This window comes from Xenopus laevis, chromosome 1L (genome assembly GCF_017654675.1).
Source record: "Xenopus laevis strain J_2021 chromosome 1L, Xenopus_laevis_v10.1, whole genome shotgun sequence".
NCBI classification, from domain to species: domain Eukaryota; kingdom Metazoa; phylum Chordata; class Amphibia; order Anura; family Pipidae; genus Xenopus; species Xenopus laevis.
This window is the reverse complement of record NC_054371.1, coordinates 23,586,545-23,614,214: the sequence shown is the minus strand read 5'-3', so window position 1 is coordinate 23,614,214 and position 27,670 is coordinate 23,586,545. Positions and strand designations below refer to the sequence as shown.

Genomic DNA, 27,670 nt, shown 5'->3' with positions numbered 1-27,670 from the left:
CCAAAATCTTGTTCATGCACCAAAATGGGGCACCTGATACCCTGCCTGAGCACTGGCTACACAATTAGATGGTGAGGAGGGAGGGGGGTATGTGGAGAGTGCAGTGGTATCTTGGAAGTGCAGAATGGAAAGTGAAAGGTAATTGTCTGCTCCACCAGGGTCAGGCAACATACGATTGACAGCTGACATTTTAGAGCGGGTTCATTACAGTTATGGGTGTTTCAATAAATAAAAATAAAAAAATGGCTTCATATTTAAATTGAAAAGGACTTTTATTATTCAGCTTTTTATGTCTGGGAGACAGGTCCCCTTTAAGCAAATGCTGCTTTCAATAGCAATTGTTCTTACTAATAACTTCAGAAGCACAGCCATTTTTTTTTATTGGAACGCTGCTTAGAATTATGTTTTCTTTTATTAAGCAAATGTTTATTTTGGGGTGGACTTGCCCTTTAATGAGGTAACCAATAGCTTATAGGAACACCACCGCTTACTGGAATCCACTTGATCTTCTTCTGCATCTTCTGAAGTTTTGTTCTTTCTTCTTTCTGGACTGAGAAGCTGGTCGCCTGGTTCTACAGCAACTGAAACGGCAAAGAATTGTAATAAAACTCAACAAAATGTGTGTTTTATTCGAAAGCAAGATGTGAAGCTGTGCTTACTGTGGGCAGATAAATCTTGTAGTTATAAAACACACAGGAGTGAAAAAATGACTGCACCCCCACACCACTGAATGGTACACTCTATACTCAACTGCAATTTGTTTTGTTGCCATTCAGGTTCCTTGCCCAAACACACTACTGATGGATTTGCCTGAATCCCTACTGGAAAATTTGACTTGATACAAACCTCATCTTCTCTGCTCAGGTTTAGTACAAGAGAAGATGCTCAGACAGATGCCAGTGTGAAACTGACTTATTTGCATCGTTGGGATTTACTTTAAGTTATTTTAAAATAAAGATAATTAAAATGATAAAAATGATACTATTGCACTGCTTGTACTCACCTGCCTCGAGGATGAATCTTACACACATGATTAGGGAACAGGCGTGTGTCATACACTCTGGGGACGCCAGAAGGTTCCACAACGCCGGCTGCTGGAGAGTCAGGCAGCAACAGTCAATTACGGCCTGAAGATCCAGACTCAGTGGAATGTGCTCATGTACAAAATGCCAAGACACCGCCTGCAGATAAACAATTAAAGAGATACTGCATATCAGCAATATACAAAAGATATTAATTTTCCAACATTCCTAAGTGTCTTCCGGTTAGGAACTCCCTGGTTTCGAACCAGGGATCTGTTGCATTCAGGGCACTGCTCCTCCTGCCTGAGCTACAGGAGGCAAAGTGACGACCGCCTGAAATATGATATCTATGACCCTGCCTCCATCTCCCAGGAATCCATGCTCTCTACCCAGTTGTGGGCAACTGCTCATTTACAGGCTATTTAAAGGAACCGTAACATAAAAATGAAAGTCTTTTAAAGTAATGAAAAATATAATGTAATGTCGTGCTTCACTGTTAAAACTGGTGTGTTTGCTTCAGAAACTCTACAATAGTTTATTTAAACAAGCTGCTGTGTAGACAAGGGGACAGCCATTCAAGCACAAGATACACAGTAGATAACAGATAAGCTCCGAAGAATCCCATTGTATACTACAAGGAATATATGTTATTTGCTGTGTATCCTGTGCCTTTTCTCCTTTTTCAGCTTTGAATGGCTGCTCCCATGGCTACACAGCAGCTTGTTTATATAAACTATAGTAGTACGTATCTGTTATCTACTGTGTGTCCTGTGCTTGAATGGCTGCCCCCATGGCTACACAGTAGCTTGTTTATATAAACTATAGTAGTACTTATCTGTTATCTGCTGTGTATCCTGTGTTTGAATGGCTGCCCCCATGGGTACACAGCAGCTTGTTTATATAAACTATAGTAGTACTTATCTGTTATCTACTGTGTATCCTGTGCTTGAATGGCTGCCCCCATTGCTACACAGCAGCTTGTTTATATAAACTATAGTAGTACTTATCTGTTATCTACTGTGTACCCTGTGCTTGAATGGCTGCCCCCATGGCTACACAGCAGCTTGTTCATATAAACTACAGTTGTGTTTCTGAAACAAACACACAAGTGCAGGGCAACAATACATTATATTGTCATTCCTTAAAGACACTTTCAGTTTTTGGTGTTACTGTTCCTTTACGCCTGCATCCCAGACTCCTCGATGCTTGATTATTGGCCCTACTGCCTCCAAGCCTCGTGAAATCCTGATTTTGTTCCCGTTTCTATTCCTGATCCTGCTCCAGTTTCTGTTCCTGTTTCTGAATTGTATCTGGTAATATTGTCTTGTTCCTGCCTTATTCCTGCTCTGGTCCTACCTGGTCCATGTTCCCTCTGATTTTGACTCTCCCGTTATTGACTTTGGCTTGTTATCTACCTTGCATTTACTCTGCCAGTCCTGACTTTTGGCCTGTCCCTGATCTGTTTGTCTGCCGCCTGCCCTTGACTTTTGGCCTGAACCTGGACTTGGTTTTTGCTGCAGTTAAAGGGATACTGTCATGGGAAAAACATTTTTTTTCAAAATGAATCAGTTAATAGTGCTGCTCCAGCAGAATTCTGCGCTGAATCCATTTCTCAAAAGAGCAAACCGATTTTTTTATATTCAATTTTGAAATCTGACATGGGGCTAGACATATTGTTAATTTCCCAGCTGCCCCAAGTCATGTGACTTGTGCTCTGATAAACTTCAATCACTCTTTACTGCTGTACTGCAAGTTGGAGTGATATCACCCCCCTCCCTTTTCCTCCCAGCAGCCAAACAAAAGAACAATGGGTAGGTAACCACATAACAGCTCCCTAACACAAGATAACAGCTGCCTGGTAGATCTAAGAACAACACTCAATAGTAAAAACCCATGTCCCACTGAGACACATTCAGTTACATTGAGAAGGAAAAACAGCAGCCTGCCAGAAAGCATTTCTCTCCTAAAGTGCAGGCACAAGTCACATGACTAGGGGCAGCTGGGAAATTGACAAAATGTCTAGCCCCGTGTCAGATTTCAATATTGATTATACAAAATCTGTTTGCTCTTTTGAGAAATGGATTTCAGTGCAGAATTCTGCTGGAGCAGCACTATTAACTGATTCATTTTGAAAAAAAATAATTTTTCCCATGACAGTATCCCTTTAAATCTATCTGCAGAGGGTTGTGCACTTTTTTATTTTATTAAAAACGTTAACCTTCCTGGTCTAGGGGTGTTTGAAACCATAAAACTGCACCCCGTATCCAATCACTTTCTGCTCAGCAGGGACAAAGATAACAAATGCATCAACTAAATGTATCAATTAAGAACAGTTTACAGTAGTGATGTGCGGAGCAGCCCGATATACGGGGGACCCGTGGGTCGGGCCGACCTCACATGCTCCTTTCTGGGTCGCGGGCGGGTGCCAGGATGAGCTCTTCCCGGAAATCGGTCGTGGGAAGGCGACTGGCGGGTCGGGAAAAGCCAAACACGCTCATCACTATTTTACAGAGTCTGTGACCACTAGTGATGTGCAGGACCACAAAAAGTCCTACCCTAACCTTTACTACCCACACCCGCCCACCCTGCTTTGAAGTCACGGACTGAGCGTGCAAGCGCAAACTTTTAAAACAAAATACCCACGGCCCACAATAGTTGTGTGGAAGTCAGAACAAACCCACACATCACTAGTGACCACCCTTTCCAGAATTGTTTTTGAAAGACATAAGAAGAAGAAAAATGAAACTTTACAATTTAATATTAGAAAAACATTCACAAATACAAATATATAAAGTCTATTCCTGGTGATCCATCTGTAAACAACTGAACTGAAAAAAAAAGTGTTGGAAAGCCAACAACCCCTCTAAAAGTATTCCTGTCTTACCTCAACGCAGAGCACCATAAACTTCACAAAGTCCATTTCCTTTTCCTGTCGGATGTGGAATTCTGCAGGAAGTTTAGGCAGGGAAACCAAATACTGAGCAAGTGCTCTGCAGAGAGCCACCAGAGAGCAGTACACGCTGCTGTCACCTGCAAATCAATAACATTTCTGTAAAGTACCGGATCATGAACGCTTACATTCATTCTTTGCCAGCGGAGAGTCAGTGAAAGTATGCGGCTAAAAGTTTATGTCTAGTAAGCTCTTACTTATCATGAAAGCACAGGCAGCACAGACATGGGTGGAAGAAGGCCGTTATATACAGTTCATTAACTCTCCTTGCAATCTGGTAAGAGTATCCACCCTTCACAAATGTGAAATAATAAATAGTGCAATGAGTGGTAGAGAGCTCTGTGTATCAGAAGGGTAAAACTGCCAGTGTCAGTGCTAATGCCAAGTCTGTACTAAACTCCTATAGACCATCTATTTAAAGGAAAACTAAAGTCTAAACTAGAATAAGGCTAGAAATGCTGTATTTTGTATACAAAACATAAAAACGAACGTACTGCTCCCGAAGCCTAATCAAACAAATTTATGTTTTCAAAGTTGGCCCCAGGGGGTCACCATCTTATAACTTTGTTAAACATCTTTGCAAGACCAAGACTGTGCACATGCTCAATGTGGTCTCGGCTTCAGTTGGGAGGTTAATCTTTGCAAGACCAAGACTGTGCACATGCTCAATGTGGTCTAGGCTTCAGTTGGGAGGTTAATCTTTGCAAGACCAAGACTGTGCACATGCTCAATGTGGTCTAGGCTTCAATTGGGAGGTTAAGCTTAGGGATTGTCAAAAAAATTATCAAAACAGCACAAGTCAAACAATATCTGCAACAGAAGCAGATACAGCAAGACTGATTAATAATCAGAATATACTGGGTCCTGTGTTGTCATGTAATCAAATGTGGATTTTATAGTTCTTTTATTGTCAAACACATCTCTCCAGAACCAGAAGCTGCAGCAAAATAATTCTCCAAATAGAATCCTAGTTTATCTGTTTAAATCTGGCTCCATGATCTTTTCCCTGCAGCTGGAGTTGGAAAGATTAAAGAGGATGTAAAGGCAAAAACAAAATACCATTTTTACTTTAAACCTATCCCCAATATACTCCAATTAAAAAAATCACAGTTTGGGAAGCAGGGATATAAAGAATAAGGTCCGTTACAGCTTGTAAGGTGGGTCCCTGAAATGCCACCTGGTCAACACTGAACTGGTGACTAGGATCACCGCAATCCCAAAGTCACTTACGAGTAGAATTCAGTGAATACACTTAGATTCCTTTTGAAATGTAATTTGATGAATGTAAATAATTACCAAACAAAAGGCTGAACTTCTCCCAGTAGGCAGTGCTTTCCACCTGCTGCAGTGGTTGCAGAACCTGATGCTCTTCGGGTAGTTGCTGTACGTTGCCGGATATGAGATCCAGAATCACTGTGAGGGTTGTCTCAAACAATGTGCTGTCCTGTTCTCCTGAGATTTGGTTCACACCCAGGGCTAAGCAAGGAGCAAGCAGGCTCACATTAAAATCCTATAATGTAAAGGAGAATAGGCTCAGGTTACACAGTAGATAAGCTTTGTAGAACATAATGTTATCTGTTATGTACTATTCAACCCAGTGATCCCCGACCAGTAGCTCGTGAGCAACATGTTGCTCCCCAACCCCTTGCTTGTTGCTCCCAGTGGCTTCAAAGCAGGTGCTTATTTTTAAATTCCAGGCTTGGAGGAAACTTTTGGTTGCACAAAAAACAGTTGTATTGCCAAATAGAGCTTTCTGTAGGCTGCCAGTCCACATAGGGGCTACCAAATAGCCAATAACAGCCCATTGTTGGCATCCTCAGGAACTATTTTTATGTTGCTCCCCAACCCCTTGAATGTGGCTCATAGGTGAAAAAGGTTGGGGAACCCTGATTTAACCTGTGCCACAAATTTATGCCACAGTCCCGGCCACACTCTGTTTTGCAAGCGCCTGCAATGATGTGGAAAGTCTGTGCAATTATTTTCTACCATTTTGCACTTGTATAAAGAAAACCCTATTATCGCAAAGTGATTTAATTTGTACTATTGATAGGCAAATGCATTGCTGTTGTCCTGCTATCTTCTACAATGAAGTTACTGGGTCAGTATGAAGTCATTCATCAGTTGAAATCTAATTGCTAATTTAGCTCACCAGAAACAATATTACCTAGGAATTTGGGGGGCAGAATTATTGAGAAGCTGCATTGCTCTGTATCTCATGTAGAGAATTAAGACTCATTTAGGCCTGCAGAATGAAGCTCTTTACCTTGCTGCTCATGAAAGAGTGTCGTTCTGCCGGAGGAATTTTATTCACCAGTTCTGCTCCTTCCAGCAGAGCAGAGTCTGAATGGGTAAAGCACTGGGATCGGACCAGAGACACATACCATTCCTTCCACGATAAGAGAGACAAATAATGAGAAATACAATAAAAGCAAGAAAGCAACATCACATTGAAGCAGTATTATCAGATCACACTAAAGTATTTCATAAAAATGTATTGTATGTTAAGAGGATTAGATCGATCATTTGTTAGCATAAAGATTTGGGCCATTAATGTTTTTTAAATTTGAACATCATGTGAAGAATATCAAGCACTGCTTGGTCCTGCACTCCTTGGTCCTGCACTGCTTGGTCCTGCACTGCTTGGTCCTGCACTGCTTGATCCTGCACTGCTTGATCCTGCACTGCTTGATCCTGCACTGCATTACACAGGAGAGGCTACCAGCCAAGACAGTTTTTCTAATTTTAAAATCTGATAGAAAAGCCCAGCTTGTGTTGCACAACCAAGAAGAAGTGCTAATTGAGCATTGATTGTTTAACAACTCCCAGAAAGCAGCAAAATTAACAACTGCCTCTCCTCCCAGTTATTCTACATCATCTGAGAGGATGGTGCAAATGTTAATATATTGGGCACCATCCAGTAAACATAATCACTAACCTTAGACCCGAGGCTGTCACTATTATTTCCCAATGCCCCAGAGATCGTCACTGGTGTCCTGGACACTGCAAATATGCAGTAAAAATCAGAACTGTAACTTCATCTGGGACAGTGCAGAAAATCTTTGGGGCATTAGGAAATGACGAGGCACTCAAGAAATAGTACCCTGTAAAGTAAAATAAGCTAAAGGGTTCATTTATATCCTCAAGTGCACTGTGAAAAGAACAATCTTTTCCAAATAATGTAGGTGTCCCCCCAAAAAAAATTCTGGTCACAAGAGGGAATTGGGGTCTGATGACTCAATATTAATGCAATGACATCTCACATTTTGCCATAAATCAGAAGTAATCGTGCGGAAAGTCTAAGACAACCGTCTGGAAGGACTGAACAGAGCCAAGCGCAACTATATGGAATTGCAACAAATGGGGTGTAATGTGCTGACTGCGGGAGAAATTTGTGGGAATGCAACTACAGGCATGAACATAAACGACCCCTTAAGTTCTAAACAGAAGTCCTATTTAGAGAGATGCAATATGTTCCTCAGTAGGCTAGTTCTCTGTTAACAAGGCCTAGACATCTATGTACCTTATCAGGGCCCAACGTCTCCAGCGTTGCCTGATTTTCCCCATCCAGCGGGTGTGAAGTAACTGAAGGTAAGGGGCTAACTGTATGTGGTGCTACAGTCATCCGAAATCTGTCCAGCAGAGAATAAAGTCTTTGGTGTCTGGAAACAAAGGAGTGTAAAGATATCACTAAATGCCATTCCTCATTGGTCAAGCTGGTGCCCTGGTAATACATCCCTTCTAGGAGGCAGAACAATTTGGGAAATGAAATGGACACGTTCACACCTTCTAATGGTGATGTATGGATTGGTTGTGTAAATATATATATTACACACATACAAAGACTTTACCTTTGTGCTAATCCACTGCTCTGTAAATACTCCTGCATTCTATCCAGCTCTTCCAGCGGCAACTGAGAAACAATATTCTGTAGGGACAACAGAACACAAGTTAAAGACAGGCAGATAACAGTGTCAATTGCTGTTATTTCCAGAATCCAAAATCAGATGTTTTCAAAGTTTTACAAGCTAATTTTTTGCACTAATGGCACTTATGGTGCTTCCACGTCCTGCTTATTTCGGCTGGCTGAACTCGAGTCACCAAAACATTCCTGTGATGGAAGATGATTTTCGGCCTGAAAGTGACTGATCTGGATGCATCAGATGTTTCCCTTTCAAATGAATAATCTATACAAGAAGTGGTTTGTGCGGCTTTGTACCCACCCTGAAATTCTCTGGACTGTGAAGCCCCAAACGGTGGGCTCTACCTGAGCACGGCCAGCACATTGTGATATTTCCTGATATAGATTCAACAGAAGTTTTTCCATGGGGATACAATTGTACATTCACCACTTAAAGGATAAGTAAACCTTTAAAATACGTGAATGTAGAACTGATGAGTGGGCTATTCTAAGCATTTGGCAGGGGTCTATGGGCTCATATCGGAGAAGTCCGGACCAAGGAGGAAGTTTCAGGACAAAGTTCAAGTTTGCGGTAATCAAAAAGGGATCAGGAATAATCGTAGTCAATTCCAGGCAAAAGATCAATAGGCAGGCAGATGAATAGCAATGTCAAAGTTCAGGCAGGATCAAAAGGTCCAGGAATCAGTCAATTGTAATATTAGAAGCACCAAGGAAACACAAAGGAAATACAATCATCGGGCATCGAACCAGTGATCTGGAAGGGCTTTTATTTTCAAAATATTAAGGGATACATGTACTGTTACTATGAATGAATTTTGTTATAACAGCACCACCTGCTGGTCATTTTTTAACAAGTCTGGTCACCAAGTAGTCAAGGAAGTTGTCAGGAGAAAGAAAGAAGCTGCTCTGATGTTCTCCTGCTTAGGAAACAAATTAGAAACCTTTCTCAAATCGTTCTTAAGCAGAAGAAAATCAGAGCAGCCTCTTTCTTTCTCCTGACAACTTCCTTGACTTCTTGGTGGTTGGACTGGTGGGAAACTGACCAGCAGGTGGGGCTGTTGTAACAAAATTCATTCCTATTAACAGCACATGTATCGCTTAATATCTGGGAATTGAAAAAAAAATAATAGTAATGAATGTACACTGAAAAACAGCTTAGAATAGCCCCTTCATCAATTTTACATTCACTTATTTTTAAGGTTTACTTAAAATATTTTAATATTACCATTGCATAATTTACAATGGGATTAAAAAAAAGTCCTTGTAAAGCAGCCATGCAACTGTCATACCTGAGAAGTAGCAGCCATGCAACTGTCATACCTGAGTGGTAGCACCCATGCAACTGTCATACCTGAGAAGTAGCAGCCATGCAACTGTCATACCTGAGGGGTAGCAGCCAAGAGCATTTCCACTCGTCGACAAGCTAATGTGTCCACCATGCGGGCCAGCACACGGAAAGGAGTACAAAGTAGCCTGTCAATGTACAACAACAACACGGCACCAGACTGGCTGAGATGGATTCCTTCCAAGCACTGCAATGTCTTCTTTAGAGTGGTCGGCTTGAAATGATAAGATAAGCATAGAGCAGAATACATATAAAAACCAATTATAAGTTGAAAACAAGTAAGAATAACCACACCAGCACTAGAAACTCCTAATATATCCTGGTTAGAAGCAAAAAACTGTCATTTGCCTGCAAGCATCACTAGATAGTTCTTATGGTGCAGAATTTGCTCTCATGTTAAAGAGAGATCCGTACTGTCTGGATGTTCAGTTCTGGGCTACAGTTATTTCACTGATGGGCAAATGTATTAAGGGTCGAATAGTAAATTTTAATTCGATTTTTAGAATTTTGTTTTGGTGTCGAAATTCACCCATTTCAATTTGAATCCCCCTATTCAAATGTAAATGTGAGATTTATCACCTCTCGACCATGGAAACAGTCCTAATTCGAATATTCATCACCTAAAACCTGCCGAGTTCATGTACAAGTCAATGGCAGAGGCCCGTTGAGCCATTTGGAGATTTTAATAGCCTTCCTGACATTCAAGTTTTTTTGTTTTTCAGAAAAAAACTCGATTTGAATACGATTCGAATAAGATTCAAATTTTAGGGTCGGAACTATTAGTTTGAATATTAGACATTCAAACTTTTTCTTAAAAAAAGAAAATTAGAATTTTAGGGTCGGAACTATTAGTGCGAATATTAGACATTTTAAATGTTTTCTTAAATAACCTCCCAGTCAATTTGTGAGTATATTCGACTTTATTAGAGTAACAAAAAAAATTCACATGAGTTTGAAATTCAACCTTTGATAAATTGGCCTCTAAATATGGTAGCAATTTTTATCTGTTGTCAGAAGCACATATATTTCATACATACATAGAACAGTGATCATTTATATAGTGTCAGAAGGGTTAATGTCTGACATGCAATAAGTGTTGACGCTTCCCCTTTAAAAAGTATAAAACGACAGTTTATTTTGCTTATCAAACATACCCCTTAGAGAGAAAAAATAAGGAATCCACTTACTGCTGCCAGGTTTTCACAGCGGGACTGGATGGCTTGAATGAAGAGGCCACTGGCTGCAGAATTCCTGTGTATTGCACTAATGAAGTCCTGAACTGGCGGTTCATGCGACAGATTTATTAGATCCTGAACATGATTAACTATGAGCCACGTGAGATGCTCCGAGTCGTGCAGATTCTGACACTAGAAGAAGCCAAAGAACCACAAGGATTAGGCACAATACACAGCATTCTATAGTTTCCCAGAAATAGTGATTATTTTAAAGAATGTGCAAAAGTTTTAACAGTGTTATGTTGTTATAGTTTAGATTTATATTTGAAATATTTCTGTATTTTTAGCTCAGTAGCTGAGAAAAGTTCAGCTAAGAGACAAGTAGGGATGCACGAATCCACTATTTCGGATTCGGCCGAACCACCGAATCCTTCGTGAAAGATTCGGGCGAATACCGAACCAAATCCGAATTTGCATATGCAAATTAGAGGTGGGAAGGGCAAATAATTTTTTACGATCTCAGTCCCCAGGCCCTAATTTGCATATGCAAATTAGGATTCAGTTCGGCTGTGCAGAAGGATTCAGCCGATTCCAAATCCTGCTGAAAAAGAGCGAATCCCAAACCGATTCCTGGATTCGGTGCTTCCTTAGAGACAAGGGAGGTAACAGGCTGTAACTTGTTTTCTCTGCAAAAACTGGAGAAGAGAGAACTGTGTGTGTGCGTGTGTGTGTGAGACGTGGCCCTAAATATCTAGTTACTAGGGTCCCACTCATCCTAGCAACTAGGCAGCAGCTTCAACATCAAAATGGAATATGAGTAAGAGAGAAACTTAACAAAAAGACAAGCAATAACAAGTAACAAATCAATAAAGTTGCACCCTTGCAGACAGTTTTTTTTTATTTCTCTGCTGCTGTCTGGGTGACAGGGTCGCAGACCCTTTTCAATCTGCGAGGAAAATCATTTTAAAACCATAAGTAAAGGAAAAAATCAATGAAAAGCTCATCTGTAAGAGACTCAAGTTAATTTAAAGGGACAACGCAATCTTACCACGTAATCACAAAACAGGATCAGCGCCCCCCTGCGCACTATTTCTCGATTACAAATCGCCAGTTTGGAAGCCGGATCTGGATTGTCGCTCTCTGTTGACATATGAGGGCTCAGCAATAATTTGGTACTGGATAAGCTGTTCCTTCTGGAAAAAAAAGGCAAAGATTTTAAAAACCCCATAAACAAAGCTCTTGTTTTATGTTGGACTGTGATGGTGTAAATGTGGCCATTGTTTGCAAAAGAGCCTCCAAATCAAAGAGCCAGCTGTATAGAAAAGACCCAGTCCTGTTATATCTAGTGTAGGTAAATCTAAAAACAACTGGACTTGCTGAGTAATCATTGTAGACGTTCATTTTGGAGATTGCCATGACCTGGATGAATGAAAATCTTCATAGTCACCCAGTCCTATTGTATTTTATATGGCACTTGCTCTAGACGCGTGTGCAGGGGGGGCATTCATTGACTATTAATGTTTCCTCCGGTCTGTCATTCAAACCACTATCCGGATGCAAGTGGGGCCGTAGCAACCAGCTACGGTTGCTACGTTAAAAGGTAAAGCAATAAATTAAAGCAAAAAACATACAAAATGAAAAATAAATTCAGTTTGCAAATGATCTAAGAATACCATTTCAAGGTACGTCCCCTTTAAAAATGCAGTTTTTGAATTTGTTTTGCCATGCTTAATTATTGTACACATAAAGGACTTACTACCAACTACATAGCACAGGTTTAGGACCTGTTATCCAGAATGCTTGGAATTTGGGTTTTTTCAGATAAAGGGTCTTTCTGTAATTTGGATCTTCATACCTTAAATCTACTAGAAAATCGTGTAAACATTAAACAAACCCAATAGGCTGGTTTTGCTTCCAATAAGGATTAATTATATCTTAGTTGGGATCAAGTAAAAGCTACTGTTTTATTTAGGGATGCAACGAATCCAGGATTCTGCCTTTTTCAGCAGGATTCGGATGGATCCTTCTGGCCGGAATCGGAATTTGCATATGCAACTTTTTGTCACAAAACAAGGACGTAAAAAATGTTTTCCCCTTCCCATCACTTATTTGCATATACATATGAAAATTAGAATTCAATTTGGTTCGGTATTCGGCTGAATCTTTCGAGAAGAACTCAGGGGTTCGGCTCAATTCAAAATAGTGGATTTGGCGCATCCCTTGTTTTATTACTACAGAGAAAAAGGAAATTATAAATATTCAGATTATTTGGATAAAATGGAGTCTATGAGAGATGGCCTTTCCGTAATTCGTAGCTTTCTGAATAATGGGTTTCTGGATAACAGATCCCATACCTGAACATGAGCAGTAATCTTGAAAATGTTTCCAAGTTTTACTATGAAAGTCTAGTTGCTTTAGATAAAGGGAATCTAAGCTTGGCTCTCTGTGTGTGTTGGGAAGCAAATAAAATGAGCAATTAGCCAGTAACCGATCAAGTAATCAAGATAGGAAATGTGACTTTTTAAAAATATAGCCAGGCGGTTATGTTAAAATTGGTGGAACAATCTGTACGGCTCCTGATGGCTGTGTAGGAGAAAAACATTGCATTTATAAAGAAGCGTGGCATATTGGATTTGCTGTTACAATACAAGCCCACCAGCCATCCGCCTACTCGCACTACCGTTGTATTCAATGCCATCGCTTAATGATACTGTTTACCAAGGTTGTTTATGTTATAAGGGCTGCAATTATAAGAGGCAGCATTGGGAAATGTATACATTTCTTTTTCGGCCTCAAGACTAAATTATAAAGAGAGAAGAATTCAAGAATATTCTAAAGAAGTACAAGATCACACATTTCACCTTATGGAGCCCCCAGACAGTAGAATGAGTATCTCAGGGATTGAACCCATCTTTCTCCTTTCCCTGTATTCCGTTTCTTTTCCCCCCCAGCTCTCATCTTCCAATTATAAATCTGTAACCTTGTCACTTTGTTAAAATATAATTCCCACTATCCGGGGATAGAAGCAATGGTAGATTAAATGGGTGGTTCAATCTTAGGTTAACTTTAAATTTGTTACAGAATGGTCAATTCTAAGCAAATTTTTCCATTAGTCTTCATTATTTATTTTCTAGTTTTTGAGTCATTTCTGACTCTTTTCAGTTTTGTAATAAGGGTTACTGACCCCATCTGAAAACAAATGCTTTGTAAGGCTATACATTTAGGGGCAAATTCATCAAGGGTCGAATTTCGAGGGGTTAAATCCCTCGAAATTCGACTGGGGAATAGATTCGAATAGAATCGAATAGGCAATTCGGGCGAATTTACGCTCTGGCGAATAGTCGAATTGGCGAATATTCGCCAGGCGAATAGGCGCTCGATCGAATATTCACTCGAAGGATTTTCATTCGATCGAATGCCTTTTTATTCGATCAAAAACTTGGAAAACAAGCCTATGGGACTTTCCCATAGGCTTTTAAAGCAATTCGGTAGGTTTTAGGTGGCGAAGTAGGCAGTCGAAGTATTTTTAAAAGAGACAGTACTTCGACTATCGAATGGGCGAATAGTCGCAGCGTTTTTGCGCTCGATCCAGTACTTCGACTGTCAAATGGCGAATAGTCGCAGCGTTTTTGCGCTCGATCTATTCGAATCATTCTACTCAGGGGAATTGACGCCAATTCGATAGTCAAGGAGCACAAAAAACTACTCGAAATTCGAAGTTTTTTTTACTTCGAATCCTTCACTCGAAGTTAGTGAATCTGCCCCTTAATGTTTTTGCCTCTTTGTATTACTCATACGTCTAGTTAGGCCCTCTCCTATTCATATTCCAGTCTCTTATTCAAATCAATGCATGCTTGCTAAGGTAATTTGGACCCTACCAACAAAATTGCCAATATTGCAAACTGGAGAGCTGCTAAATAAAAAAATAAATAACTAAAAAAACAGAAATAATATTAAATGAAAAGCAATTGCAAATTGTCTCAAAATATCACTATCTACATTATACTAAAAGTGAACTGGAAGGTGAACAACCCCTTGAGAAGTAAAGCCTAACTAAAGAAGTAGCTAGAAATGCTGTATATTATGTACACAGGCCTTTAGCAGTAAACCACAGCCCTTTAGCAGTAAAGATCTGTGACTACAAAGATGCCCCAGTAGCTCCCCATCTTCTTTTCTGCTGATTCACTGCACATGCTCTGTGCTGCTGTCACTTACTGAGCTTAGGGAGCCACTCACAATATACAGTACACATAGAATAGAAATGTCACAATATAAGGCTGATTAGTAATTAATACAGATAATTACTACATGGCAGCACAGAAACCAGTGCAATTAGCATCAGAATTTAATAATCAGACCTGTAGCATCAGCTTATATTACAGGGGAAGCTCATTTTCTGCTGGATAATTAGTGACAAGCCCTAAGTTTAGCTTCTCAACAGCTGCTCAGAGCCCACTGAGCATGTGAGTGTCACAGACACTTTCCAAGATGGTGACCCCCCTGTGACAAGTTTGAAGTCCTGGATCATTGCTGCTATTGACAAACTTAAAACCTTAGGCTGGTGCAATAAGCTCATTATAAAAAATACGGCATTTTTTAGGCACATTCATTTTTAAGGTTTAGTTCTCCTTTAAGCATTTGTATATATTGGTCCTTTATTCATTACTGAATAAAGTGGTTCCCAAATTGTGGAGCTGCCCCCCCCCCACCCAACAGGGTGCGCCCAGGAGAGGTGGTTGGAGAGGCAGGTTTGTTAGGGTTAGATTTTATTTGTAGAAGATTTGGGGTGAACATAAATTTGAAATTCTACGTATTCATGAAACTATGGCTGAACAATACTTTCCTAAAAAGAAGCTGGGGGGGGCTTGAATCTAAGACATTCAGATCACAATTAAACAGGACTTGGAGTAACAATTCAGATCAGACTGTGGCTTACTTGGGAGTTAGGTGGACTTCAGACCACCAGCTGTAGTTAGTATAGTCGATAAGGAGCAGGAACTGGCACCAAAGCAGCACAAGGGATGGATGAGTAGGAAATATAGATTCCACAAGGTTGTTCAGGCTCTCTAAGGTGTAGAAGTTGCCATTATTACCCTCTCCTTTGAAAAGCCTTGTTGCTGCATTTGTGATGCGCCGGAATGTCCCTGTAACAGAGTGAAATTGCTTGCAGTGAACAAACATTAACTTATACATGAATATATTGTTCAGGATCTAGTATAGGTTAATCTAAAAACAACTGGACTTGCTGAGTAATCAATGAAGACGTTTCACTACTCATCCGAGCAGCTTCTTCACTTCAACTGACTGGTGTGGCAAGTTCTCGGCATATAAACTCTTCCACTAATCCAATTACAATGGCACATTGTAACTCTTCAAAGAGGTGACATCGGAAGAAATTCACAGAGGTGTTGATTCTGTGTAGTTACTGTGATAGGATTATCCAATGTGTCATGCAACTCCATTCGTGCAACTCTCTCTTGTGAGAGTTGCATGAATGGATGTGTGAAGTGTTCAACCGCCTGGGTACAGATGTTGGAGCAGCATTGTATGTAGCAGAACAGTCGTGTCGTATGAACGCTGCGACAACTTCCGACATTGCTATTGCTTGCCTCATTTCCGTCCGATTTGACGCCTGCGTTATGGCGCACCGCGTCGGATCCGCCGAAATGGCAGGGGAATCACCAGTGGAGTTCTGCCCTAAGTGACCTGGTCCATAAAATCCTGACTAATGATAATTATGATAATGATAGCTCTGCCGAGATTAGAACAACAGGTACCAGACGGGTAACACACAGTATATATATATATATATATATATATATATATAGTAAATAGGAATCTTGTAGAAATGGCTAAAGACTGGGGCATACAAAAAACAATTATACCTCAATCTGCAGATCATCTGAGCCAACTTGTGGACAAAACATGACAAGGCAGTTCATAAACTTGCCTGATCATCCTACCGTGGGATGCAGAATTCTGAAATGTGTGTGGAGGTGCACCCTTAGTGAAACCCACAGGTAGCAAAGCATTCATTACCTGATTTGAAGATGTGAATCAAGCACATGAGTAAGGTGCCCAGCTGTTGGCAATAGAAGGTGTGCTGCTGCTCCCTCAGATCCACCTTCAGCTCCTTTGTCACAATGTCCTCCAAAAGGATCCCCACCATTTGAAGCAGGAACCTGAAATTTATAGTTAAGAGGTCAACACAACTGCACAGGTCTAAAAAAGCCTAGTAATTTAAGAAACATCAAGTAGAATGTAGTGCACTCATAAATAAAGTGATTTTTGATCCTTCTTTAATACCTTTTTTGCACTTTTATTATTATGTGGAAAATTCTGTTTTATGGAGAGTTCCTTGCAGTAAACTACAGCAAGAAATCGGCAACTAGTTTTGAGTTGTACTGAATGTTATAGGTTAAAGCAGAAGGAAAGGCTAAAACTAAGTAAGCTTTATCAGAGAGGTCTATATAAATACACCAGTAAACCCTCAAAGTAATGCTGCTCTGAGTCCTCTGCCAAAAGAAACACAGTATTTCATTCCTTCTATTGTGTACTCATGGGCTTCTGTATCAGACTTCCTGTTTTCAGCTTAAACCTCCAGGGCTAGGGCTTGAGCATGCTCAGTTTGCTCCTCTCCCCCTCCCTTCTCTGCTGTAATCTGAGCCCAGAGCTATGAGTGAGCAGGAAGAGACTCAGGCAGGAAGTGATGTCACAGGTATGAAGAAGAAGCAGGGCCAACCGGCACTCAAATGGATCCACAGGACCAGAGAAAATTAGTTAAAAAGTATATATTTTATTTGTACAAAGTTAAAAAATGTATCATTTGCATCTCCATCCGCCCTACGCGTTTCACACCCACTTGGGCACTTATTCATGGGCTCAGTGATGTCACACTAAGCTAATATGGTAGCTGCTATCCGAAACAAACAGAGAGAGCTTCTAGAGATGTTAACTCAGGTATGGTAAAGTATTCTACAGAATAAATATAGTCTTATAGATTGTGCTATTGTGGTTAATCTATTGGCAATAAACTGCTTTGGTAGCTTTCCTTCTCCTTTAAAGGAAAATAAAGGTAATCATTTGGGGTGCCAAATTGTTAGACACCCCCTAATTCTAATTGCTAACGCTCTACCCCGGGACTTCATTCCTTGGATCCCCTGCGCCCCCTGGGCAGGTGCATGTGCAGTACAGCAGATCCACCAAAAGTATTCTACTATGCATAACCCTGCCCAAAGGGCTCAGGGGATACTTAGAGAATGAGATCCAACATGGTGGAATTGTGTGCATAAAGAAAGTACCCTAGGCCAGTGCAACTATTTTTATTATATAAAAGTTCAACACTAGCTCGGGTCACAAGGTAAGTGATTTAACTTACTGTGGGGCTCATATATATTTGCACCCCCAGTGTTTTAACCTTCATTCCTTCTTTAAAAATGCGTTTGTTAAAAATGTTTTCTATACCAAGTACTACAGTTCAGATGTGGTTTCCATTTTATTACAGAGGCTTCTACATCCAGTTATGTATAAAATTGCTCAAGAGACTGGTTTCCCTGTATACGGATTTACACCAGCAGGCTGTGGATGTGCATAATTATACCAGAAGGCAATTTACCTGCATAAAGGAAAAAGCCTGTGTGCAGAGAAATGGCAGTTTCCTGCTGGGTTCCCTTAGTATCTGCAGGCAGTAGATTATCATATCTGTAACCTGATGTTTATAGCTTTTCATTAAAGGAAAACTATACCCCCGAACAATGTAGCTCTGTATAAAAAGATATTACATAAAACAGCTCATATGTAAAACCCTGCTTCATGTAAATGAACCATTTTCATAATAATATACTTTTCTAGAAGTATGTGCCATTGGGTAATCCTAAATAGAAAACTGCCATTTTAAAAAATAAGGGCCGCCCCCTGGGATCCTTGAATTCATGGTGCGCACAAACAAACCAAACATGTTTGGTCTCATGAGCCAATTAACAGACATAGTTGTGTCTTTTGCTTCCTCACTTCTTCCTGTTACAGTTAGAGTTGAAGTATTTCTGGTCAGGTGATCTCTGAGGCAGCACACAGACCAACACAAAATGGTGGTTCAAGGCAAGAGATGTAAAAGGACAATATTTACTTAAATATACAGTTTGGTAAGATTCTTTAATATGTCACTTGATATGATATAAACTGCTATCTTAAGTATTCATTTTTGGGGGTATAGTTTTCCTTTAAGCAGCCGTGTTTCTGCCTGGCTTTGCCAGTGTCAGCATTACTTTATGCCAAGGCAAGAGGAAAGTCAAATGTGTTGCACAGTGGAATGACATATAAGCAACATACCGGGAGAAGGTTTCCTCAGGGGGAGGCTTATTGTCACCCTGCTCAGGATAGACTTGTGCAGATAAAGGATTATCCCCTTCCCTTAGCTTCAGAATATTCTGACAGCAGATAAGCTTCGGCGACAATGAGAGCTCCTGTATACGAGATAGAACAATATCCTCGGTGGACTGAGAGATGAGAACTCTGAGAATAGCCAGGATCCCCGATATCCACAGCTGGACGGTGCTCACCGACGCCTGAAAGAGATAAAGGTGCAGCTATTTATCTGTGAGACATTGGTTTTGGGGGAACTAAGGAAATGGGCAGAAAACTTATAACAAATGGCCATGACTGGGAAACTATAGCCCCTCCAGAGGTTGCTGAACTACAACTCATATCACATAATCCCATCGGCGGGCAAAAACCCCGCGAGGGTTCAGGAAATTATAGTACAACATTTAAAAGGGTGGTTCATCTTTACATTTATTTTTAGTATAATGTAGACATCCACATTCTAAGGCTATTTGCAACTCGTTTTATGCTTTTTTTTTTTTTTTAAATATTTAGGTGTTTGCTCAGGGACTCTCCAGTTTGGAATTTTAACAGCTCTCTGGTTGTTAGGGCCAGTTTACCATAGCAACCAGGCAGTAATCTGAACGAGAGACTATAATACGAACAGAAGAACCTGAATAAAAAGATAATAAAAAGCAAGGTTGGTTTTTTGGGGGAAGGGGTTTTTTTTGCCTGATGGAAGTAAGTGACCTCCATTTGAAAGGTGGAAAAAGGCAGAAGAAAAACATAAATCATTTAAAAACTAAAAAAAAAGAATACCAATTAAAAAGTTGCTAAGAATAAGACATTCAATAACATGGTAAAAGTAAACGTAAAGGTAAACAACAGTTGCCTGTATCAACCATAGATATTTGGAAGAAGCTTCTATTTACCCCTGCTTATTATTATTATTATTCAGAAACGTATTTCCCTTTTCCTATCAGCAAAGGTTCCCACTTTTAAAAAAGTAAATGCTATTTATTCCTGGCAGCTTTTGAGGAATTCTTAATACTACATAATGGATTAGTCCTTATATCAATATGATTACACTTTTTTTCTTTATTGCAGTTGTGTGATCAATGACCAATGATTAAAGAACTGAAACTTCAAGACTGCCCTGTCATTTGTAATTGCAACAGGAGTTCCAAAGTTTGCCTACATCTTCTATATCTAGTACAGGTATGGGACCTGTTATCCAGAATACTCGGGACCTGGGGTTCTCCGGATGACGGATCTTTCCATAATTTGGGTCTTTATGCCTTATGTCTACTAGAAATTCATGTAAACATTAAATAAACCCAATAGGCTGGTTTTGCTTCCAATAAGGATTAATTACATAGTTGGGATCAAGTACAAGCTACTGTTTTATTATTACAGAGAAAAAGGAAATCATTTTTAAAAATTTGGATTATTTAGATAAAATGGAGTCTATGGGAGACAGCCATTCCGTAATTCTGAGCTTTCTGGATATCGGGTTTCCGGATAAGGGATCCTATTCCTGTAATAATAAGTAAGTAAGTTGCACTACCTGTTGGTATGTCTATAGGTCCACTTCTATGTCCTAATTACAGAAGCAAATCAGGGCTAATTTGCACTACCAACTGGTATTTGCAAAGAACCAAAGTTCCTATACTTTCTATCCAGGTATGGGATCGGTTATCCAGAAACCTGGTATCCACAAAGCTCTGAATAATGGAATGTCTCCCATAGACTCCATTTTATCCAAATAATCCAAATTTTTAAAAATTATTAAATTTTTTTCCTGTCATAATAAAACAGTAGCTTGTACTTGATTCCAACTAAGATATAATTAATCCTTATTGGAGGCAAAACCAGCCTATTGGGTTTATGTAATGTTTACATGATTTTCTAGTAGACTTAAGGTATGAAGATCCATTATCCAGAAAACCACAAATCCCGAGCATTCTGGATAAGAGGTCTCATAACGGTACAGTAATGAACAGGAGCTACTGGTTTTTTCATTGGCTCTTTTGCCTATACCATTTATATACGGAAATACAGATGAATATATTAATATAGTCAAGTTTTAGAAAACATTAGTTGGCAGAGCCCAAACCCCAGGGGGTCTGAGCTGATAGTGGGATAATAATCCCGAGCCCTGGTTAAAACAGCCAAGTACAATGAAACCTCAATTTTACATCCCCTGATTTTAAGTTTTCCCTAATTTTACATTGTTGTTTTGTGGTCCCACCTATATATTATGCAGAATACATTTCTTGATTTTACATTTTCCTGGATGTTACACCATTTTTCTGGTCCCCTGAAAAACGTAAAATGGGGGTTCTACTTGTAACTGCAATGGAGCATCATAAGTTCGAATATTGGCCCTGAAACCAATTTATTACTTCACGACTGCCAAGCTGGAAATAGCAAAAAGACTCACAATCTCCCTTTGTACCACTGACCTGATTGGTTTACACAAAACATAAGTGTATTAATGAGAGAGCAAACATTTAATCCTTACCATAGTGCAGGGTACGACAAACATACTTCTTAACAGCATGTCTACTGGCCGAAGAGCTGAAGGAGCCAACGTTTCGAATAAAGTATTTATAACGCCGAGAGCTTCATGTGAGTCTATAAGCATCTGAAAGACACAAGGAAAATTAGTCAATAATGTTTAGCAGTGAAAACTTAGTTGTTTTGTTGACTACTCTGATTAAACCTACACTGCAAAAAAGACTTTAAAGGGCACCTATCACAGCCAAAATCAAACACATATTAACAATCTGACCAGTACAAGCTAAACACGTTTAATCAAACTACATATATAGTTTTTTGAAAAAACTGCAGGTTTTAAAGAAATCCCTTACTTTGTCAAATGGGTTCTTTCACTGAGGGAGGCCATATTGAGACTCTAACAGAGACTCTAATGTGCAAATTTCAGGAGCATGCTCAGATTGTAACACTGCTTTGAGTATTCTACCCAGAATGCCTTGTTTTAGTAAACTCCTCCACTAGAAGTATCCACTAGAAGTGCTGCCACCTGCTAACTTCCAGCAGGTGGCAGCACTACTGTACAGCAGCTAACACACAGGTTTGGCTGATTTGAAAATAGCTTAGAAGGGTTGATAAGCAAACAAGGAATTTCAACTGAGCATGTGCGAGATTTCAGAGCTACAGTTGGCTGGGAAGATATAGGTAGGAGGAGCCAGTGAAATCCAAGATGGCTGCCTCAGCTAGAATTGCAGTGGAGATAGGGGAGATCTTGCAGAAGGAATAGTGAGCTGATCATTTACATTATACAAACAATTCTAACTGTTTTAAAAATCGGATTTCTTGAACTTTCACATAGTGTATTTACTTAGTAAATGATTTTGGTCATGATTGGTGCCCTTTAAAGACACTTTTAACAACACTTCAATGTTGCCATGAAGTCAAGGAAAATGCTTTGTGCACTTTTGGTTGTGCTGCGGGTGCTGAATTACTACAGGGAGCACAGTCCCTTCACCACACTTACTGGATGTGACGCCAATCTCCATTGCATTGATGACCATAATGATGAGGAGCTGTGGCGACACGGGGAGGCCCATTTATCAAAGTCCGAAATTAATTTATTTTCTGAAAAATACTCTTTCCAAATACGCACGGTTTTTTCCCCCTTTTTTATCAATACATTTTCCCGAAAAAAATCTGTGTGGGAAAAAACCCGCAAAAATACAAACCGTAAAAATTTTCTTGATTTTCCACCCGAAAACGACGATTTTATTCAGATTTTTGCCCGAAAACCACAAAATCTTCGGATCAGTGCACGAAACCCAGCGCAGATAAAGATATCTTCAGGACTTCTCCCATTGACTTATTTGCAACCTCGGCAAGTCTGAGATGCTAAATTTTTGGATTCTGACTTTTTCCATCCTCTGAGTATAATAAATCCTGAATAATTTGTGCTTTCTTTTCCCACTAAAAGTTTGAATTACATAGTTTTTTGGGGGTTTTTTGGCATTCCGACTTTAACAAGTAACCCCCTTGGTATTTAATTTACCGGTGCACCAGCCACCTGCTAAAAAGCAACGTCCGCATATGGATTTTAGACTAACGCTGTATTCACACAGGCTGATGTCAGTGGCGGTTGTCAGCCAATTATTTTTACAGGCTGAGAGAAGCAGATCTGCTCAGTGCCCCTGCTCCACTGATTTGAATTCCATCAGCTTGTGTGCGGTCATACACAGCAGAGCTGAAGCTGAGGTCAATGTGTGACCGCACACAGGCTGATTGAATTCAAATAAATGGAGCAGGGGCACTGAGCAGATCTGCTTCTCTCAGCCTGTAAAAATAATTGGCTGACAACAGCCACTGACATCAGCCTGTGTGCCCATAGCCTTAAAGGAGAAGAAAAGCTACAGAAGCAGTTTATTGCCAATAGATTAACCACAATAGTGCAATCTATATTACTATATTTATTCTGCAGAATGCTTTACCATACCTGAGTTAACATCTCTAGAAGCTCTCTGTGTTTGTTTAGGATAGCAGCTGCCATATTAGCTTGGTGTGACATACCTTCCTACCTGAGTCTCTGCCTGCTCACTCATAGCTCTGGGCTCAGATTACAGCAGGGAGGGGAGGAGGGAGGGGGGAAAAGGAGCAAACTGAGCATGCTCAAGCCCTAGCCCTGGAGGTTTAAGCTGAAAACAGGAAGTCTGATACAGAAGCCCATGTGTACACAATAGAAGGAAAGAAATGTGGTGTTTCTTTTGACAGAGGACTCAGAGCAGGAAAGGAAAGAAATGCAGTGTTATATATATATATATATATATATATATATATATAGACCTTTCTGATAAACCTTACTTAATTTTAGCCTTTCCTTATCTTTTAATGCAATCCAATATGACTGGAGGCCTTCAAAATTGTCATCCAAGGTGACATACATTGCACATCTGCCACTTTAGTCACACTTGACAATTATCTGAATATTTTATTGGTGTCTTTGAAAGTTTCATCCAAATCACTATTGTTTTCTTCACAATCAGAGACTGTAATTTGGGGGGAAGGGAAATAAGTTGCTCTCATGAACTTTGTTCCACATAATAGGAAGTTGCAGAGTTCACTGCTGTTTATATTGCATTCCTTCTCTCTAGTCCTGGTTTTGATGCCCACCCCATTGACTATATGCTGGTTATAATGTTTCCCATGTCAACTTTGGATAAAACACTCAAAGCAAAAGGGAATTATAATAGATGCATTAAATGAAACTTTTAAAAGTTCTTTGATTTACGCAGACCAACAGTAAAATTTAATTTCTACAGTAGTCACGTTTATTAATGAAATTGCTTTTCACCGATGTGACAATCTGCACTTGCACAGATGTGACTGTAAATGACGAAAAATGTTTCACATGGGAAATCACGTTGATCGTTCTGTTCTTACCTGCTGCTTCGACAGCATTGGTAGAATGACATCTGCAATCTGCCGCGACAGCCTTTTCCATTTGTCTTCGTTCTCTTTGTGGCACTGCTGCAGCACCAAGATGAACATTTCCAGCACCTGGGATTCAAAATTGCACACATTTTAATTAGTGGCAATTTCAGAAGCAGACACAACACATTTTGAGAAGCTGTACTCGAAGGCTTACAGGAATACTGTTGAAAGGACAGAGGTTGGACTTGGAAAGCAAATTAAAACGGACAGAGAGAGAAGCACTTGATTACCTGATGGTACTGAATAAGCCTCAGAAGCATTGACACTACCACCTCCTTCTGGGTTTCAAGCTCTTTCCCAGCATCTGCTTTGTTTGCTCCCCTCAGTACAAACAAATCATGGACGATCGGCTGAAGAGCAGGAATAGCTGGAAATGGAACAGGATACACATGAACTCATTTCTCTGTTATTTGCAACTATATGAGAAAATGCATACTTATATGCTCATGGGCCCTAATGCAAACATTTAGGCAAGTAAAGCCCTGGTTGCTAAGAAAAAATCTGCCCCCAGTCACGGTATGGCTCTTGATTCAACTCCTTATATCAACCCTTGTATGTGGCACTGTCTGCGGCCTCCTTTACACAGCATGTTTTCAGTCTTTTGGTAAAAAATCTAAGTCTTTGTGATCAAGATTCTCACCCCCTACCCAACTGTGGGTTGGGGTGAAAAAATTCAACTACTGTTTCTAAAACAACACCCTTAAAGTAGAAGGAAAGCTACTGAAGCAGTTTATTGACAATAGTGCAAGCTATAGCACTATTTTTATTCTTTAGAATGCTTTACCATACCTGAATAAATAGCTCTAGAAGCTCTCTGTTTGTTTAGGATAGCAGCTGCCATATTAGCTTGCGGTGACATAACTTGCTGCCTGTGTCTCTCCCTGCTCACTCATAGCTCTGGGCTCAGATTACAGCAGGGAGGGGGAGAGGAGCAAACTGAGCATGCTCAAGCCCTAGCCCTGGAGGTTTAAGCTGAAAACAGGAAGTCTGATACAGAAGCCCATGTGTACACAATAGAAGGAAAGAAATGCTGTGTTTCTTTTGGAAGAGGACTCAGAGCAGCATTACTTTGAGGGTTTACTGGTGTATTTATATAGACCTTTCGGATAAAGCTTACTTCATTTTAGCCTTTCCTTCCTTCTCCTTTAAATTAAAGTTTAAACCCCAATCCACAATAGCCCTCACCGGATGGGGTTTTTACAGTCTGTAATAACTTACAGGAAGTCACAAGTTGACATCAACCTGTCACTGTTTCGAGATATTAGTGTATATGCCCCACAAATGCTGTGAGGCCTAGAAACAGAGTCATATCTGAAAAAGTCTAAATTTACCATGCGTTACTGCTTTCCGGCCACTGGCCATGATGCCATCACACAGCTGGATGATTTTGGGAATCCCAATGATTTGCTTGGAGTGGTAACGCTCATATGACAAAAGTACCAAGAAGAAGAAAACATTGGGGATTATGGCTTCCGATTCTCTGCGGAATGAATAAAATATATAATAAATAATACATCAACAGAAAAGGTTCTACTGTAACTCAAATGAAGAAAGTTACCTGAACTGATTTTGGATTACAAGGTGTATAACTTATAACAGCATACCTCAATAACTAAATCGGGATGGATATTTGTTATTTGTGGAGTTATTTGTTGATATCAGGAATATCATAACAACATGGACGCATTTATTATTTCAACAAACATTGAGTTATATAGGGGCCCCTCAAAGTAAATCTGCAGTGCCATTTTTTTTTATGGGTTGGGGTTTTTTTTAATTGTGCTGGTATATTATGATATAGATTAATAAACTGTATTTTATTTTTAAATTGTAAGTGGATGATATTACAGTTGGCTGGGGGTTAGGTTCTCTAGTGAGTTTTGGTTGTTTACCTGAACTGGCCCACTTCAATATATTCAAACTGCTTTAACACAAATCCAATGAACACCTGCAGGAAAGAAGAAAATCCCAAAGTGAAATTCATGCATTTCTCATATAAAGCGATGTAATTGTGTCCAATTTTAGTTTAACAACAGTTGAAAGACCATATTACCTTTTATATTATCTGTTAGAATACCCACATTAATGATACAAAAAGTGCAATATTCTTAGCAAAACTGAAAAGAAGCAGCAACATTATGTCTGGAAGGGAGTGCAAAGCCAAAGATCAGTCCATAGAAGTTTTGGATTGGAGGACTAGTACTGGTTATTCACCCAAACTTGACACTTACAATATTCCTCTTGGGTCCATGGATAGACCATACAAGGCAGAGATTAATAAACGTAATTCTTATAAATCCGTCTTTGGCAAAAACATTTTAACCGATTGATAACAATCATAGCTCTGTTAAAGGGGAACTATCGCGAAAATGAAAATGTAATATAAGCTCCATCATACTGAAAGAAACTTTCTAAATACAACCAATTAAATATCATGAGAATGAAAATTTAATATAAGCTTCAGCATACGGAGAGGAGAGGTTTTCTAAATGTAATCAATTAAAAGTTCTGTACCGTTTCTGAAATAATCACGTTTATGTTCACTAATCCTCTCGCATCTATTTCTCTTCATTCTGTCTTCATGCAGGAGTTGGGTGTCAGATATTTATTGACAGTTAGATCCAATATATCTTATAGGGGGGACTTCCTATCCTAGCAGATATATTAGAGCTCACTCAAATAACTGATTCCAGTACAAACAAAATCTAACAAAATAACTGCCTTTTGCACAAATCCTACATGTAGAGAGACATGATTTCTGGTGAGTTTAATAGAGTGACCTCTAATACATCTTCTAGGCAAAAGGAGCCCCCTTATAAGATATATTGGATCTAACTGTCAATGAATATCTGACACCCAACTGCTGCATGAAGAGAAAATGAAGAGAAACAGATGCTGAGAGAGGAATAGTGAAGATGAACTTGATTATTTCAGAAAGGGTGCAGAATTTTTAATTGATTACTTTTAGAAAACTTCTCATCTCAGTACGCTGAGGCTTATATTAAATTTTAATTTTCACGATAGTTACCCTTTAAAATAGAGAACACAAAAACACAAATAACGGACTCGGAATGTACCTGGTCAGAGTCAAGGAGGCAATAGTTGACACGAAGCTGAACCAGTTGTGCCAAAAGATCTAGAACTTGTCTTTGAAGCTGAACTGATGTGGTTGTTGTATACTGCTTCAGAGCTTTAATAACTAAAGGCTCGAACAGACGGATGTGATTATGGATCGCATTCTGAAAGAAATAGGAACGCTACTGCATAACACAGACTTTTAATAACATAGGCACTTTTATTGTACATGCACCAAATCCAAGATTATGAGCCTTTTCAGCAGAAGTCAGCTAAACCTTAGCAAACTGAATTCAAACTCCAAGACGAGATGAACATTTGACATGACTATTATATATGGAGAGTGTGGCAAGGAAAATGGGTGCACAAATATTGAAATTAGGG

At 39.6% G+C, this 27,670-nt stretch overlaps 1 protein-coding gene across 15 annotated transcripts in view; it reads right to left on the bottom strand.

Moving 5' to 3' along the window:
• The window catches only part of htt.L (huntingtin L homeolog), a 132,459-nt gene that overhangs the window by 31,446 nt on the left and 73,343 nt on the right, over nucleotides 1-27,670 (bottom strand). For all 15 annotated transcript variants that reach the window (XM_041587681.1, XM_041587693.1, XM_041587704.1 and 12 more), the window contains 19 exons: nucleotides 27,289-27,450; nucleotides 26,104-26,159; nucleotides 25,543-25,691; nucleotides 24,442-24,578; nucleotides 24,161-24,277; nucleotides 21,255-21,377; nucleotides 18,740-18,975; nucleotides 16,451-16,593; nucleotides 15,348-15,555; nucleotides 11,460-11,604; nucleotides 10,424-10,603; nucleotides 9,274-9,450; nucleotides 7,821-7,897; nucleotides 7,493-7,631; nucleotides 6,236-6,358; nucleotides 5,269-5,482; nucleotides 3,907-4,052; nucleotides 1,004-1,181; nucleotides 492-581 (listed from right to left, as the gene is read on the bottom strand). In XM_041587681.1, the coding sequence (XP_041443615.1) occupies nucleotides 492-581; nucleotides 1,004-1,181; nucleotides 3,907-4,052; nucleotides 5,269-5,482; nucleotides 6,236-6,358; nucleotides 7,493-7,631; nucleotides 7,821-7,897; nucleotides 9,274-9,450; nucleotides 10,424-10,603; nucleotides 11,460-11,604; nucleotides 15,348-15,555; nucleotides 16,451-16,593; nucleotides 18,740-18,975; nucleotides 21,255-21,377; nucleotides 24,161-24,277; nucleotides 24,442-24,578; nucleotides 25,543-25,691; nucleotides 26,104-26,159; nucleotides 27,289-27,450 (2,800 nt within the window). The remainder of the gene's footprint in view (nucleotides 1-491; nucleotides 582-1,003; nucleotides 1,182-3,906; nucleotides 4,053-5,268; nucleotides 5,483-6,235; nucleotides 6,359-7,492; nucleotides 7,632-7,820; nucleotides 7,898-9,273; nucleotides 9,451-10,423; nucleotides 10,604-11,459; nucleotides 11,605-15,347; nucleotides 15,556-16,450; nucleotides 16,594-18,739; nucleotides 18,976-21,254; nucleotides 21,378-24,160; nucleotides 24,278-24,441; nucleotides 24,579-25,542; nucleotides 25,692-26,103; nucleotides 26,160-27,288; nucleotides 27,451-27,670) is intronic.